The sequence below is a fragment of the Trichechus manatus genome, unplaced genomic scaffold (genome assembly GCF_000243295.1).
Source record: "Trichechus manatus latirostris isolate Lorelei unplaced genomic scaffold, TriManLat1.0 scaffold00096, whole genome shotgun sequence".
NCBI lineage: Eukaryota > Metazoa > Chordata > Mammalia > Sirenia > Trichechidae > Trichechus > Trichechus manatus.
Window position 1 is genome coordinate 3,714,903 of NW_004444032.1, and position 14,263 is coordinate 3,729,165.

Here is a 14,263-nt window from a genome sequence, read left to right on the forward strand (position 1 = left end):
ATGATATACCTGTGCATACTGTATTATACTTTGCTTCTTCACTTGATTATATTGAAAACCTTCTCCCATGTTACCATTCTTCAATCTCATTTTTAATGATTGTATAAAAATTCAATGTATGAACGTACAGTAGTATACATAACCAAATCCTGATGGTTTATATAATTTTTAACATTGTACCTTATGACTTTTTTTAAGATGAAAAAAGTAAATCTCCAGTCTTATAATAAAAAGTAATGGAGAACTTATTATTCAACTTATGGAAATTTACTGTGTATATAATTGCTTAGGGAAACATTTTCTTGCTTAGGGGAACAACTGTAATTAAATATAGTTAGGTAAAAGTTCTAAACAAATTTTATAATATTAATTTCTGAAGTCTTATTAAGACTACACATGCTAAAAGTCAAATATTTTATTCAATTTAGGAGAACACAAGCTTCATTTCATCCCCGCCCTGATTGGCCCCTTCCTTGAAGTGACCTTGATACCCCAGGCAGATCTCCGGAATGTCATGATTCCTATTTTCCATGATATGATGGACTGGGAGCAGAGGCGAAGTGGCAACTTTAAACAGGTAGGTGAAAGTGCTCCTCAGAGCAGCTGGAAGAGCTTTGGTTCTCCTCAAGCATCTCTGAGCTCCCAGATTCAAGCTCTGAGTTGGTAAATGAGCACCAGACCAGCAGTCAGGAGACCTGGATTCCAGGCCTGGCCTGACCCACTCCCTGGCCACATGGCCTTGGACACATCTCTCTGGTCTGTTTCTCTGAGCCTCCAGGGAAGCCCTGAAAAACCATTTAGTTCTCTTTCAGCTAAAAATTTCTGTGATTTCCCAGGTCTGTATTTAAGAACTGACAGGGATTTTATTTGCTCCCTGTTGGACAGCACAGAGAAATCAGAGGGTTAATGGTTCTTAAATTCATTGGGCTCTCAGTGGTCTGCCCATTGTAGTTGATGAACAGCTGAGCTTTGAGCATTTGATTCACAGTATGTTTTATTGCTCTTTGCTTGAAGCATTGAAAATTAATTTAAAGGGGAAAGCAATGGAAATTCTTGCAAAGGAAATTCCAAGGGGATAAGCCTATGATTTCTCGTTGACATCGGTTCTAACACTTCTGCCCCAGTTTTGGAAAGACAGATGTTCTTATTATAAAACCAGATCACATAACGTCTTGTCTGCTTTTGCCATGCCAAGTCCCTCAAGTTGGAGATAGTAGCCTTGTTACCTCTTTAAACAGTGACTGTGTTAATCTTGTACGCCCGTGAGATTTGGCTTTCCTTCATGCTGCTCCAAATGCAGCCTCCCTCAACTTTTAGAACTGGTTACCAACTCTATGAGCAATTTGAGTGTGTGCATAGAACCCTTCTGTTGCCAAAAGCGTGAGTGTTTCACCTGTGTCAATATCTGCATTCATTTTTAAGAGAACTAATAGGTAAATGGGAGTGCCTGGGTGGTGCAAACAGTTAACCCATTCAGCTACTGACCACAAGGTTTGAGGTTCAGGTCCACCCAGAGGCACCTCGGAAGAAAGGCCTGGTGATCTACTTTTGAAAAGTCAGCCATTGAAAACCCTATGGAGCACAATTCCACTCTGACACACATGGGGTTGCCATGAGGCAGAATCAACTTGATGGCAACTGGTTTTTGGTTTAACAGGCGAATGAGAGCATACTAAAAACTACACTTGAGGGGGGAACACTTCTTCCTTCTCTTGTCTTTATTTCTTGATTGAAATGTGGTTCCAAAGAATGACTGAGCTTAGTTCTCTGACAAAGTCAAATAATATACCCACCCAGTTCCTAATTGTTTTAGTCTCCATAGCCATGGAGAGGTTTTCATTTTCTCTCTCTCCTGCTGCCTCAGATAGCCAAACCCCACTGCTGTTGAGTCTGTTACAACTCATAGCGACCCTATAGGACACAGTAGAACTGCTCCATTGGGTTTCCAAGGCTGTAAATCTTTATGAAAGCAGACTGCCACATCTTTCTACCACAGAGGGGTTGGTGGGTTTGAACAGCCAACCTTTCGGTTAGCAGCCAAGCACTTAACTACTGCTCCAGATAGACGAAGGAATTTTTTTCTTGTGATATTCAAGTTCCAGAGGATTTATGCCCTTAAAAATATAAATGTTTGGATTACATTTTTCAGGAGGTATTTTCTTTCTCTCTCAAGCTTCTTATTGCTGACTTAAAATATTTTTATAGATCTACCATTTTCACATGGATAGGACAATTTCTCAACTTCACCAAAGATTCCGTGCAACTCTGAACTGTCTTGAGAAACAAAATAAATATAAACAAGTCAAAGATTTAAATTAATGTGTGTGAACATGTAAGTTTGCTGATGTTCATACATATGTGTGTGTGCATGTGTGTGTATATATGTATATGTAGATAGATTGATTGATTGATTGATTTAAAAACAAGAGAGAGAGCTAGGACTTGCCAGTTTTTGTAGCACCTAAAAAAGGATTCAAGCATTTAAGCTGGGCTACAAGCATTTGTGTTTGAATCAACAAATAAAAGTCTTTGGCAGCAGCAGATGCTACCCAACTGGGAGTTCAAAGTTATATAGTCCCATATAAATTACCCCCTAGAATTCCAAGGGGTGTCTGCTCGTAACCACAGCTGATAATGTCACTATCACAAAATTTGCTATGGCTTTTTCCCTTACAGAAATAAACATGTTCCTATTTGCCTAGAAATCCTGCTTGTGAAGGAGAAGAAAGAGAGTAATATTTGGGTATGTTTCAGGTGGAAGCCAAGCTAATTGACAAACTGGATAGCCTCATGTCAGAAGGCAAAGGTGATGAAACATACCGTGAGCTCTTCAACAGTATGTGAGTAATGTATTTATCTAAGTTGATTCTATTCAGGGATTTGGTGTCATTGCAGAGCTGTGAGGTACTGCTGTCACTGAGAGCTGCAAAGACAGCTTTGGTCTCACAGGAGTGCTTTGTCTTTGTGGAGTGTGAAATAAAGGATAATTGCCTAACTCTGGCAAATGGATCTTATTATGTTGATGATTAGACATGTCTTCCTCATGTTAATCTCTGATTAGGACAGGTCACATGTGTTACATAAAAAAATCTCATTCTCTTTAGTGTCTAATAATTTTAAAATCTGGGCTGCAAGGTAATAATTTTAAGTGGGGTTAAGAGTGGGAGAGGAAAAAACGCGTGATTGTAATGTTTGTGTGCAGTGCTTTTCAAAGCATGATATCCTTGGCTGATTTGCTGTTGGGGTACCTAGTTTGCCTCTGTTCTTCTACACTTGATTAAATTCGATACTAACTTTCGCTCAGCATTATTAATTGCTTCTTAAACGTCTCCTGTTAGAAGATCATAGAAGCAAAGCATTTTTAATAAATTCTGTGTTTTGGGATTAGAATGGAGGAGGGAGAAGTAATGGAGGGCTGTACAGGGACTTTGAGGTTGTCCCTACCAACAGAGAAGGAGCCTGGGGGGTGCAAATGGTTTGCGACCGGCTGCTAACTGAAAGGTTGGCAGTTGAAACCCACCCAGCAGCTCTGCAGAAGAAAAGGCCTGGCGATCTGCTTCCATAAAGATTACAGCCAAGAAAATCCTATGGAACAGTTATACTCTGCAACACGTGGGGTGACCATGAGTCGGGGGCTGACTCAACAGCAGCTAGACACAGTAGCTACCAATAGAATCTAGTCACAGTCACAAGATGATCTGCATGTGCCAAGTATTCATCCACTGTGTTGAAATGGCCAGAGAGGACACGTGACAATGTTTTAGTGCTTTGGAATTTCAGTTCTGGCACTTATTTTTTCTACAGCTCTCTATGGATGCTTGTCAATTTCAAACTTAGTATACTTATAAACTGTTGTTTTTGAAGGAAGAACTAGATCATTGTACTTGGAAAATGTTTGCAATTCTTTCAGAAGTTCACAAATAATGCAGCAATGCCTTTTTCTATTATAACGTAAATGTATACTTATGCCCAAGCATCACTTAAAACTAAATATTAATGCAACATTCTATAATTCATTTTGTGATCATTAATTTGGAGCAGTAGAAATATTAATATATATGTTTGAAAATATTATTAGTGACTGATAGGCTGGACAGATGTCAACTTGACTGATTCAAAATCATTTTTGAAGTTTTAGGGAAAATTATATAGAAAGGAAACGCCAAAAAGGGATATATAGATTTCTTGTGATGGTGGTGGGTAATAAGATACATTCTTTGTATGGAACCCTGAACACCACTATTTTCGTTTGCTACTGTAATTAAACCAGAACTTTTTAATAATTATTCACCAAGCCCTCGTTCATTCTAGCATACAAGCATCTGTCTTTCATGACAGCTGGAGTTTAGCAAGAATTCTGATTAAAACCTCATCCAATATAATAAATTGCTTTTGAAAACTGCTCTCATTTCAGTTACTACTTCTTGATTTGAACAAAGAACTAAAATGAGAAAGTATTCAGGGAAATGAATCTCCTGAGATGTGTGATTAATTATTTATAATAAATTCACAAGATTAATAAATACTCACATAGTTCTATAATGCCTTTTATCAACTTTAATAAAGGCCTGATAGCATGCAATTTAGATTGCTTGTGTGTAAATATGACTTTGAAATAGAAGACATACCTTGACATTAGAATCAAACCAATAATTAAAATATTAAGCTCTATAATTAGGACTATTTTAAGGTGCCTCATTCATTCCATGGAGATTTTTATTCTTTTGTTGATTTTTAGCATATTACTAGAATTGTTACTATGAGTATTTTTCTGTCATGCTTTTATGATCAGCGTATTGGGAATAAGTCAAATATATAGTGATAATTAAATATCATTTCTACCTGCGCTCAGAAAAGAAAGTGAAAACCAAACCATATTTCAGGAAAACAATAAAATGTTTTTTTGGCAATAGAAACCACAGTGAATTAGTATAATCACAATGAGTCATTGCATACATTATGAATTAGGAATACATGCCGTTATGGTACAGATTCACGTTTGTTCTCTGTAATTCATGCCTAAAACTTCTTAAAATGCTAGAAGTAGCTCTTGCTGCTTCCTGACAATACGGTACTTGCCAAAACAGACCCCTTAGAGCAAGACCTTAAATTTGTATAGTACCTTCCTAACTAAGAAAAACTCATCTTTCCCTACCCCCAACATTATTTCTATTTGCCCATAATGCATCATTTTGAAATAAGTAGGAATCAGGGATTATTATTTATGATAATGCTGAGATCATAGATCATAGCTGCCAATGTGATAGAGCAAGAATGGAGTATCAGAACTAAATTCGACTTCCCATGACTCCACTTGATTTGGTCATTTGGCATTCTTTACTGAGTACCTACTTTGTTGTAGGCACCCTTCTAGGTCTGGAGATATAGGGGGGACTGTGCTGTGGGAGCACAGTGGGGATAGCTAACCCAGTCTTAGCGGTTCTAATGGGCTTTGTAAAAGAGACGGTATTCATCGCTGTTCTTCCCCTAGCCCTTTACTCTGCTTTCTCATCTGTTGCTCGGAATAATTCAGTAAGACCCCAGATCATTTCAAAGATCTTTATTTAGTGATCACACATTTCCTTACATTTTGGGGGCAGACAATTACCTAAGTAACACCATAGCTTAGGTATCTAACGCTCCTCTTTGGAGTATTTAAGAAGAGGCTGCATAGACACAGGTGTTAGATGTGCGAGTGATGGCCTCAGCATAATCTTGTTATGAAAAGGAGAAAGGTGCATTGCCGGTCAAATCCCACTCCACCCCACCTCTATATAATTCTTTCATAGAGAAAAAGCCTATGAGCCATATGTCATCCTGCAGGGCTGTGGTTTATCCTGCTCCCCGATGTTAGAGAGTCTCATTGCATCCGACAGATGAGCTTTGTTGATAAGCAGAGAGAAATTACCTTTCGCTGTTCTTAGATGGGTTTCCTGTACACTTAGCATGGGCAAGTGGGCATGATTATAGACCAAATGAAAATGCCCAATCTCATCCAGGTTATCCAGAAAGACTCTTCTCTTCTTGCTGATAGCCTCCCCTTCTCAGTTTGTATCAGGTAAACTGAGAAAGGACAAACTTCCCAATGTAAAAATCAGTTCTAGCTGAGAAAACAGATGAATTGGGTTATAGACTTAGTCATGGAAACAGGCTGTGCAGAGCTTTGCCTCTTCTTGCAAGAGGATTATGTAGCTCTGATTCCTTACTGCATCAGGAGGCTCTGCAGATTAATGAAACTCATGCCCATAAAAGACGTCTCCATGTATTTTTAGAATTATCGTTACTTAACTTGAGATCTTTGTTTTTCAGCCTCTTAAGTATGTGAGGTGTGGGCTGTCACTTGGGGAAAAGTCTCCATCATCCCTCATTGCTTTGGCAGGCAGATTTTCATTTGAGTCCTTGGTTCAATACCAATTTGGCATTTAGGCATGAAACAGGTGCCATTCAGAGGTTTTTTAAAAGAAAATACATTTTAAACAAACCAGGGGACCTTCTTCTGTAGGATTAGTCAGGGAAAGCTCCATCCCTTCCATATGCTAGCTCCCCCTACCCCCAGTCTAGGAAACAGTTCAGAATGAACAAAAAAACGGAAGATCTTGGATGCATAGGCAACAAATGAGGAGACAAGACAGAAGGCTGGGCATTGGAATAGCAGTATCAAGGAAAAAGGGAAAAGGGAGGAAGATCAGGAGAGAACAGACATAGCCAAAAGAAAGCTTTTTTCTTTCATGGTTATTTTCCCACTATGCACAATCTATTATATGCTTAGATTGTCCTGGTAAGAAATGTCTTCTCTCCATCTTATTCCAGAAACCAGGGTGAAAGGGAAACAAGGTTTTAGGCAGAAATGATGATCATTAAATCCAGAGGGGTAGGGAAGTATCTTCACATTACCGTGCTTATGTTCTTACTTTTGTCTTGTGGGGAAGGTTGAGTAGTAAAAGCTCTGCCAAGTATATTGTTAAATTTGCCGAGAGATGAGAGTGAAAGTAACACCGATTCTAATTATTATGATTGTTATTGTTTTGTGTTTACATAGAGACTCTGCTCCAAGGTGCTTAAGATTAGGGGGAACGTAGGAGGAGAGATGTGGTTTGGTATTTGCCATCAATCTGCTCTAACAACCACATAGAAAATCCTCTGTGATTAATGACAAAATGAATGAAACTGTTGAGTGAGTGCACAGATAGTACAATATGTATTGAGTGGGCAAATGTTAAGTGAAAGGAAAAAACGCAAAACGTCATACCGTCTGTACAAGAATTTTCCTGTAGCAGTTGCATTGCAGTAAAATTGCTTGGATGAAGATGCATTCCACTGAGAGGTAGGAAAACATTTTTATGTGAATAAAGCAAGATCTTACTTAAAAGTAAACTTGGAGCTACTCCTGTTGTTGCTTTTTGCAGTGTTATTTGATGTGGTGAGGCACAAGCCTCTGACAGTGGAAGAGAGAAACTAGGAAAAAAAATGACTTAGAGCTGTGAGGTGCTTGTATATTTTGAAAATATGATGATATGCATGTATTCGTGTTTTATGACTTGGATAATCTGAACATCAATTTGCTTTGTCAATGCTTCCTGGAGTAGAATTCCACTATTTGGTCCCTATCCTAGGTAAGACATTGTTTGCAAATTGTGCTGCTTGTGAGATGTTGCAGTGGTTGCTAAGACATTTAAGGTACTGATGAAAGTAAAATGGTTGTCATGGGGACTAATAAAAATAAATGTTGAAAATGCCCTGGGTTCTTTCTTTTCCAGTCTACTAAAGAAAATTGAGCGGGAAACATGGAGGGAAAGTGGTGTTTCATTAATTGCCACTGTTACTCGTCTAATGGAGAGGTTGTTAGATTACAGGTAAGCCGAGTCCTGTATTTTCCAGATATGCTGTACTCCAGTTAGAAAATCAGATAGCATACAGTGAACATTCCACTTGAGTTAATCATCTGAAGAATTGATAATCAGACTATGAAACTTTTGCAATAACATCATGGACTCCTCACCAGCTAGTTCAGTTTTTATTTTGGGTTTATTTCCCTTTTCTTTTTTTGTGTTTTATTTTTAACAGTTCTTTCAAACTCTCTTGGTAAAGTGAGAGGGTCTCAGAGTTCCATTATTAAGAGGCTTTTTTTTAGGGGGGAGTGGGTGAGGGGAGCAATTTAGACTTACCTACTGGACCAATAGACTATCCCTTTTTAGGGTGGAGACAACAGAAAATTGTGCAGTCATGCTAGTCTCTAAGAAAAGAGGGAGATGATATAGACATCATTTTTTTGATTTTTTGAATTATCTAAGCTGTTAAGGCAGTTCCTCCAACTTGAATGCGTGTTTTTGTTTTTTGCTTTGCTTTTTGTTTTTTTAGATAGGAAACCCTTATTCTCGTTGTTGGAGCTGGCCAGTCACCAGCAGCTTCTCACCCCGCTTTAGGAGGTATACAGCAACACACCTTCATTCCTCCTATTCCCCAACCCCCACACATTGAAAGGGAGCACAGTCTTGACCTGGAAATCAAATTCATGGCTGAAACTGGCACTCTGGAGTCTCAGACCCTCTAACCTGACCACAGATAGTGCAGCCTGGGGCAGTTCGTCAGGTTACCCAGTGTCTATCTGAACAGCGCCTTGCAGATTGTCTCTGGTGTCTGACAGTACTTTTGTTTTCCCCTTAAGAGAACAAAATGCTTGGCCCTGGAAAGGAAGTTCTGTGTTCTGACTATTGCTTTTTGTTTTTAGGGACTGCATGAAAATGGGAGAGGTAGATGGTAAAAAGATTGGCTGCACAGTTAGCCTTCTGGTTAGTAAACAATTCCCTTTTTTCTTCTTTATATCCTAACATTTATTTGTTTTTATCACAGAAATACTGTTTGTTTGTTTTTTTAATCTGTAATGTGTTTTTGTCTGGATGTTTCTTAGAAGAGTTTAAAAGTGTTTTTAAAAGAAGCCTAACGAGCTTCATGTTGAATTAATGCCCAGAAAATTCTCAGCTCTAAATATTGCAGAAGCAGGGCTCTGCAGGATCCCAGAGTGGGATGTTGGGGTTCTTGTGTCACTTTGCTTTACCCTCCTGGTGTTTGATGTTGTTCCTCTAGGAAATAACACAATGTCCCTGGATTGTACTTCTGTGTAGACACTTCTTTCTACCCTTCTTTTCCTTCCTCACAGTGTTGTATTCATTCTACATTTTAATAAATATAGTGGTCTCTTCTTTTGTGAACAAAGGACAGTGTTTTGTTTGACAGTAATTTTCACACTTTGCAAAATAAACTTATGATACCACTGCTGATAAGGTTTGGATTATAGCTATGGTGACCATATAATGCATTGCCCAAATGGGACAATCTTGAGAGTAAAATTAAAGATTACGTAAGGATAACAAGCTATACCAGAATTGTCCTGGGCAAGTCAAAATTTATATAAAATCTCACATAACTAGCTGTGAAATATGATGGTATCCTCACTGTAGAGAACGACCATACATTTCAACATTTATTTTTCATATTTTAATATAGGATAGGTTTATGTTTTTGATAATTTCCTTTGATCAGTTTTGAAATACAGAAAGATGTGACTGTTTTCAGATCTAACTTTGTGACTATTATGGTTCCATTTTCTTGTGTTTTCCAGAATAAATGAAACCCCACCATCTATTCTAAGTACTTGCACAGACCTTCTAATCCCTCACCTGTCTTATTGTTTTCTAATTGTCTGTACCTTGAAATTTTGTTTTGCCCGCACATTGATTCTGTCTTGCCTTAGCTCTATGATTTCCATTGCTTTGTTTTGTTTTGTTTATTCCCCTCACAGTCCCTCTTCAAAGCTCAGGACTTTCCCTTTCTTACAGTGATCTATTCCCGAATTTCTTTTCTTGCCACCTGTTCTTCATCTCTTAATATATGAATATATCTTTCTGTACCACCTCCACCACTTCCACCCCATTTTGAATTTAATTGTTAGATCTCCACCTCCAGTATCTGCAGCTAAAAATAATGAGACCTGAACTTCCTCAATCAGGCCACATCTTGTTCATGGATTATACACTTTCTTCCTTAATTTTTGTCATCAGACCCAGGAGACCTCTGGGCCATCAGCCCTACCCCACTGGCCTGAAATTTACTTTCCCTGGTAGCACTCTTGTTTCAAGGCTTGGACATGGTCTTCCTCACTTTTAAATCTCCTATCTGTGTTTCCCCGGGTTTCTTACATGCTTTTGCCAGACTTTCCCCAGCTGTCAAGCCCAGCCTGACTTTCTTCCACATCCCTGCTTGTTACACCAGTGTTTGGGGAGAAGAGCCAAGTGCTCTATAAACCTTAGGTATTCTCAGTTTGTCTCCTTAACCCTTGCTGTATCCCAACTCCAGACAAAAAGTCTCATAAACAACCTCAAAGCGAAGCCTTTACCTTTTCCAAAAGAATCCTCTTTCACTGTCTCCATCTTGTTTTATAAGTATCTTCCTTTGTAGGTGAACAAATAAACGTAGACCCTAGGTTCATTTCCCCATCTGGGATAACAGAATAGATCATTCCGTACTCTATCCTAAATAGTCTCACCAGTAGGAATAAGCCAGAGATGTAATCAAGTCAATGGTCCTATCAGTATTCACTTGAGACAAAGAATTTTTCTTAGTATTTTCGCACTGACTGAGAATAGTCCTTGAAGAAAATGTGAACATTTTGAAAACTGTTCTAATTTCAAACTAGCACAAGAATACCTTTCATTAAAGGACCAAATATATCACTTTGAAGCTAATCTTCTTAGCTTTTACTCCATATAGAAAGTTCTTGATGTTTTCTAACAGCAATATGGTTCTCTTCAACTACTCACTTCCTCTTGGAGCTTTTTCTTACCTCGTTGGAAAGATCAATTCCAGATTGATTGTCTTCAGGAAAGCTCTAACTTCCTGTACACAATCAGAGTTAAACTCTAGTGTTCAGTCGGTTAAAATGCGTAATCTTTGACATGACTAATACTAGGATATGTAATTACTGTTTTCTTCTTTGTGTCACAAGTGTTTGCCAGACATGCAAGAAAGATTCTCATCTGCTGACTGGAGAGATCATTGGCTTGTTTGTGTTTTAAAAGGAGGACCATCATCTACAGAGTAATAGCTTATTTTGTTCTCAAAGAAAGCTGCTTCTTACCAGAAAGCTATTAGAGCAAATCATCCTTTAATAACGTAAAAAGCTGCTGTGGAGTTGTTAGACTTGTGTTTATGGTACAACAATTCCTGCTAATTAAAATGATTTGGGTTATAATAAGAGCTATGTGAATAGCATTATTTACTTAGCTTTTTAAAGAATGTCAAGAATGCTAGGAGATAAGACAAAAGGAGAGAGGGATAAATGGTATAAATTGGGAAAAAAATACTTTTTATTATGCATGCAACTTTAAGTCAGTGTCTCAAGATTAAATTCATCCTTAGATTGAAGAATGGATACCTGTAGATAGTGAGCAGGAAGTACATTTGACAGAAGGTCCTCAGGCTTCAAGCCCAAATATGATTTAAGCAGCCACATTGGCTACTTTGGTCCACTGCCAAAGCCGTCTTAACTATTCCGCTTCAAAAATTTTTAGGATTCCTGGCCTTTCACCCTTAGAAAAACCTGTTACTCCATCAAGTCAGCAGACTTATCCCCCCCATCACTATTCATTTTCCCTTCTTCCACATCAGTCAGTCAATCCTCTTTTCAAAATAACAACAACAATAATAAGTACTAATAGTAGTTCAAGTGTCTTAAGCAGGGATTTCATAAAGTACAGTGATCTCTCATTGGGAGACTCACAGCTTCATGCTTTTGCTAGAATGCAACATCATATACATATCCTCCTGTGTTCACTAAGTTCAATTAAGACAAATCTACCTTCTAATGTGGTGAAGGAGTAGATGTGCATGCTTATTAAGTATGTCCTTAAAATGCCAACATGATGTGACCAGGTAAGTCAAAATTGAGTTTTCGATTAACTATTGGTTAAACATTTTAGAAAAGCTGAGTAAGGTCCAGATACTTTTTTTTTATAAATAAATTTTTTTTCAGTAAGCATACCCATATATTAACGATTTGAAATAAAATATCTTGCTATTAGTTCCTCTTTGTTCTCAACATAAACACGAAACACTGAAACTTAACCTCAAGTAAGAAACAGAGTAAAACCTTAGCAATAAAGAGCGTTTTCATTTACCCTCTTTTGCTTAATTTTTTCAGAAAAAATGTTTTTACGCTGTTTTTACTCATCCTTACCTACATATCTTAGAGATTTTTTTTCCGTAGAGCAAAATATGTTTGAAATTTAAAATGAGAGAAACTATCCTTTGGATATCAGTCGGCAAATTTAATAAACACGTTAATCAATCTGTTACATATTTTCAGTATTTTTCAGTTAGATGGGCTGATTGTCCATTGACAGTTAACTGACAAAAAATAATAGAAAGTAATGAAAGAAATGTAAATCAGTGGTATTAACAACCTCAAGAGTTATCAGCTTATCCAATAATTGCTAGGTGTGCCTAACACAGGCAATGTTTAATTAATAATATGTCACTGGGCCTCCTTACTTAATTAATTCTCTTGGTTCAACGCATGGGAATTCAGAAGAATAAAAGGCAGATATTTGTAGGCATAACTGTTGAGGAACCATCAATGCTTGTACTTTTTTTTTTTTTTACAGAACTTCTATAAGACTGAACTGAACAAGGAAGAGATGTATATACGCTACATTCACAAACTCTATGATCTGCACCTGAAAGCACAGAACTTCACAGGTAATTTTGTCTTTTGGCTCAGGTGGGGGAAGTGGGCTGGATACTGGTGTAAAATTGAAATTTATTTATAATTGGATTTATGTTTCTTAGTAGTCCATTTTAATTTATCTGTTGGCTTTTTTACTATATCTCTTTGCATAGTGTTCTTTAGAGGTTGCTCTTGGGATTACAAAATATATACTATATTTTTACACAAATAATGCGCACTTTCTACATTGGTTTGTCAACCGCTCCCTCCCTCAGGGAGGCATTTTCATAAGCATGCTATGCTAATTTTTTTATAGCAACATGTAAAAATCATTGGTGTAGCAACGCTTAGGAAAATAATTCACAGTGGGAGGGAGCAGTTTGCAGACATACAAGATGTGTATTATTTGCGTAAAAATCCGGTACCTAACTTGTCACAGTCTACTTAGAGTTACTATTTTACCACTTTCAAGATAAATAGAAACTTTAGAAACATATAGGTTCCTTTGACTCCCCCTTTATGTTGTATTCATCATATGTATTACATCTATATACACTGAAAACTCCATCAGACAATGTTATAATTTTTGCTTTCAGTGTTGTTGTTAGTTGCTGTGGAGTTAAATTCCAATTCATGATGACTGCATGTGTTACACAGTAGAACTACTCCATAGGGCTTTCTTGACTATAATCTTAACAGAAGCAAATAGCCATGCCTTTTTTTCCACAGTGCATAGTCATACCTATTTTAAAGAACTTAAGAGGATAAAAAGTCTATTATATTTATTCAGATATTTACCGCTTACCACTCTTCATTCCTGAAGTTATAGATTTCCCTCTGTTTTTGTTTTCCTTTAACCTGACGATCTTCTTTTAATATTTCTTTTAAAGCATGGTAAAGAATTCCCTTAGTTTTCCTTCATCTGATAATTGTCTTTATTTCACCTATTCCTTAAGGATTTTTTTCCCTTTTGACTAGATATAGAATTCTAGGTTGACAGTTCTTTTCTTTCAACATTTTAAAATGTTGTTACACTGTCTTCTGGCCTCTGTGGTTTCTGATGAGAAATCTACAGTTATTCAAATTACTCCCTAAATGCAATGTGTAATTTTTCTCTGGCTGCTTTGAAGACCTTTTTTTTTTTAATCTTTGGTTTTCAGCAGTTTGATTATGATGTGTATGGGCATCCTTTCTTTAAGTTTACCCTGTTTAGGTTTGCTGAGCTTCTTGGATCTATAAATTTATTTCCTTCAGCAAATTTGGGAAGTTTCCAAGCATTATTTCTTCAAATAATTTTCTGCATCAATCCTTCTATTTTTTGTCTGGGACTTCAATGACGTGAATGTTGGAGCTTTTGGTATTGTTCCATAGGTTGTTGGGGCTCTCTTCATTGTCCCCCCACCCCCCTGCCTAATTTTTCTTCTTTCTGGTGTTCAGATTTGGTGATTTTTATTGATCCATCTTCAAGTTCAGGCACTCTCCTGTGTCATCTCCATTATGCTATTGAGCCCTTCCAGTGAATTAAAAAAAAAAAAAAAAAAA

The 14,263-nt window shown here is 37.3% G+C and overlaps 1 protein-coding gene across 1 annotated transcript in view; it reads left to right on the top strand.

Annotated features, from left to right (window-relative positions):
- The window catches only part of DOCK4 (dedicator of cytokinesis 4), a 481,731-nt gene that overhangs the window by 418,084 nt on the left and 49,384 nt on the right, over nucleotides 1-14,263 (top strand). The window contains exons 31-35 of the mRNA XM_023737032.1: nucleotides 429-577; nucleotides 2,755-2,840; nucleotides 7,758-7,853; nucleotides 8,729-8,789; nucleotides 12,660-12,753. Coding sequence (XP_023592800.1) covers nucleotides 429-577; nucleotides 2,755-2,840; nucleotides 7,758-7,853; nucleotides 8,729-8,789; nucleotides 12,660-12,753 — 486 coding nt within the window. The remainder of the gene's footprint in view (nucleotides 1-428; nucleotides 578-2,754; nucleotides 2,841-7,757; nucleotides 7,854-8,728; nucleotides 8,790-12,659; nucleotides 12,754-14,263) is intronic.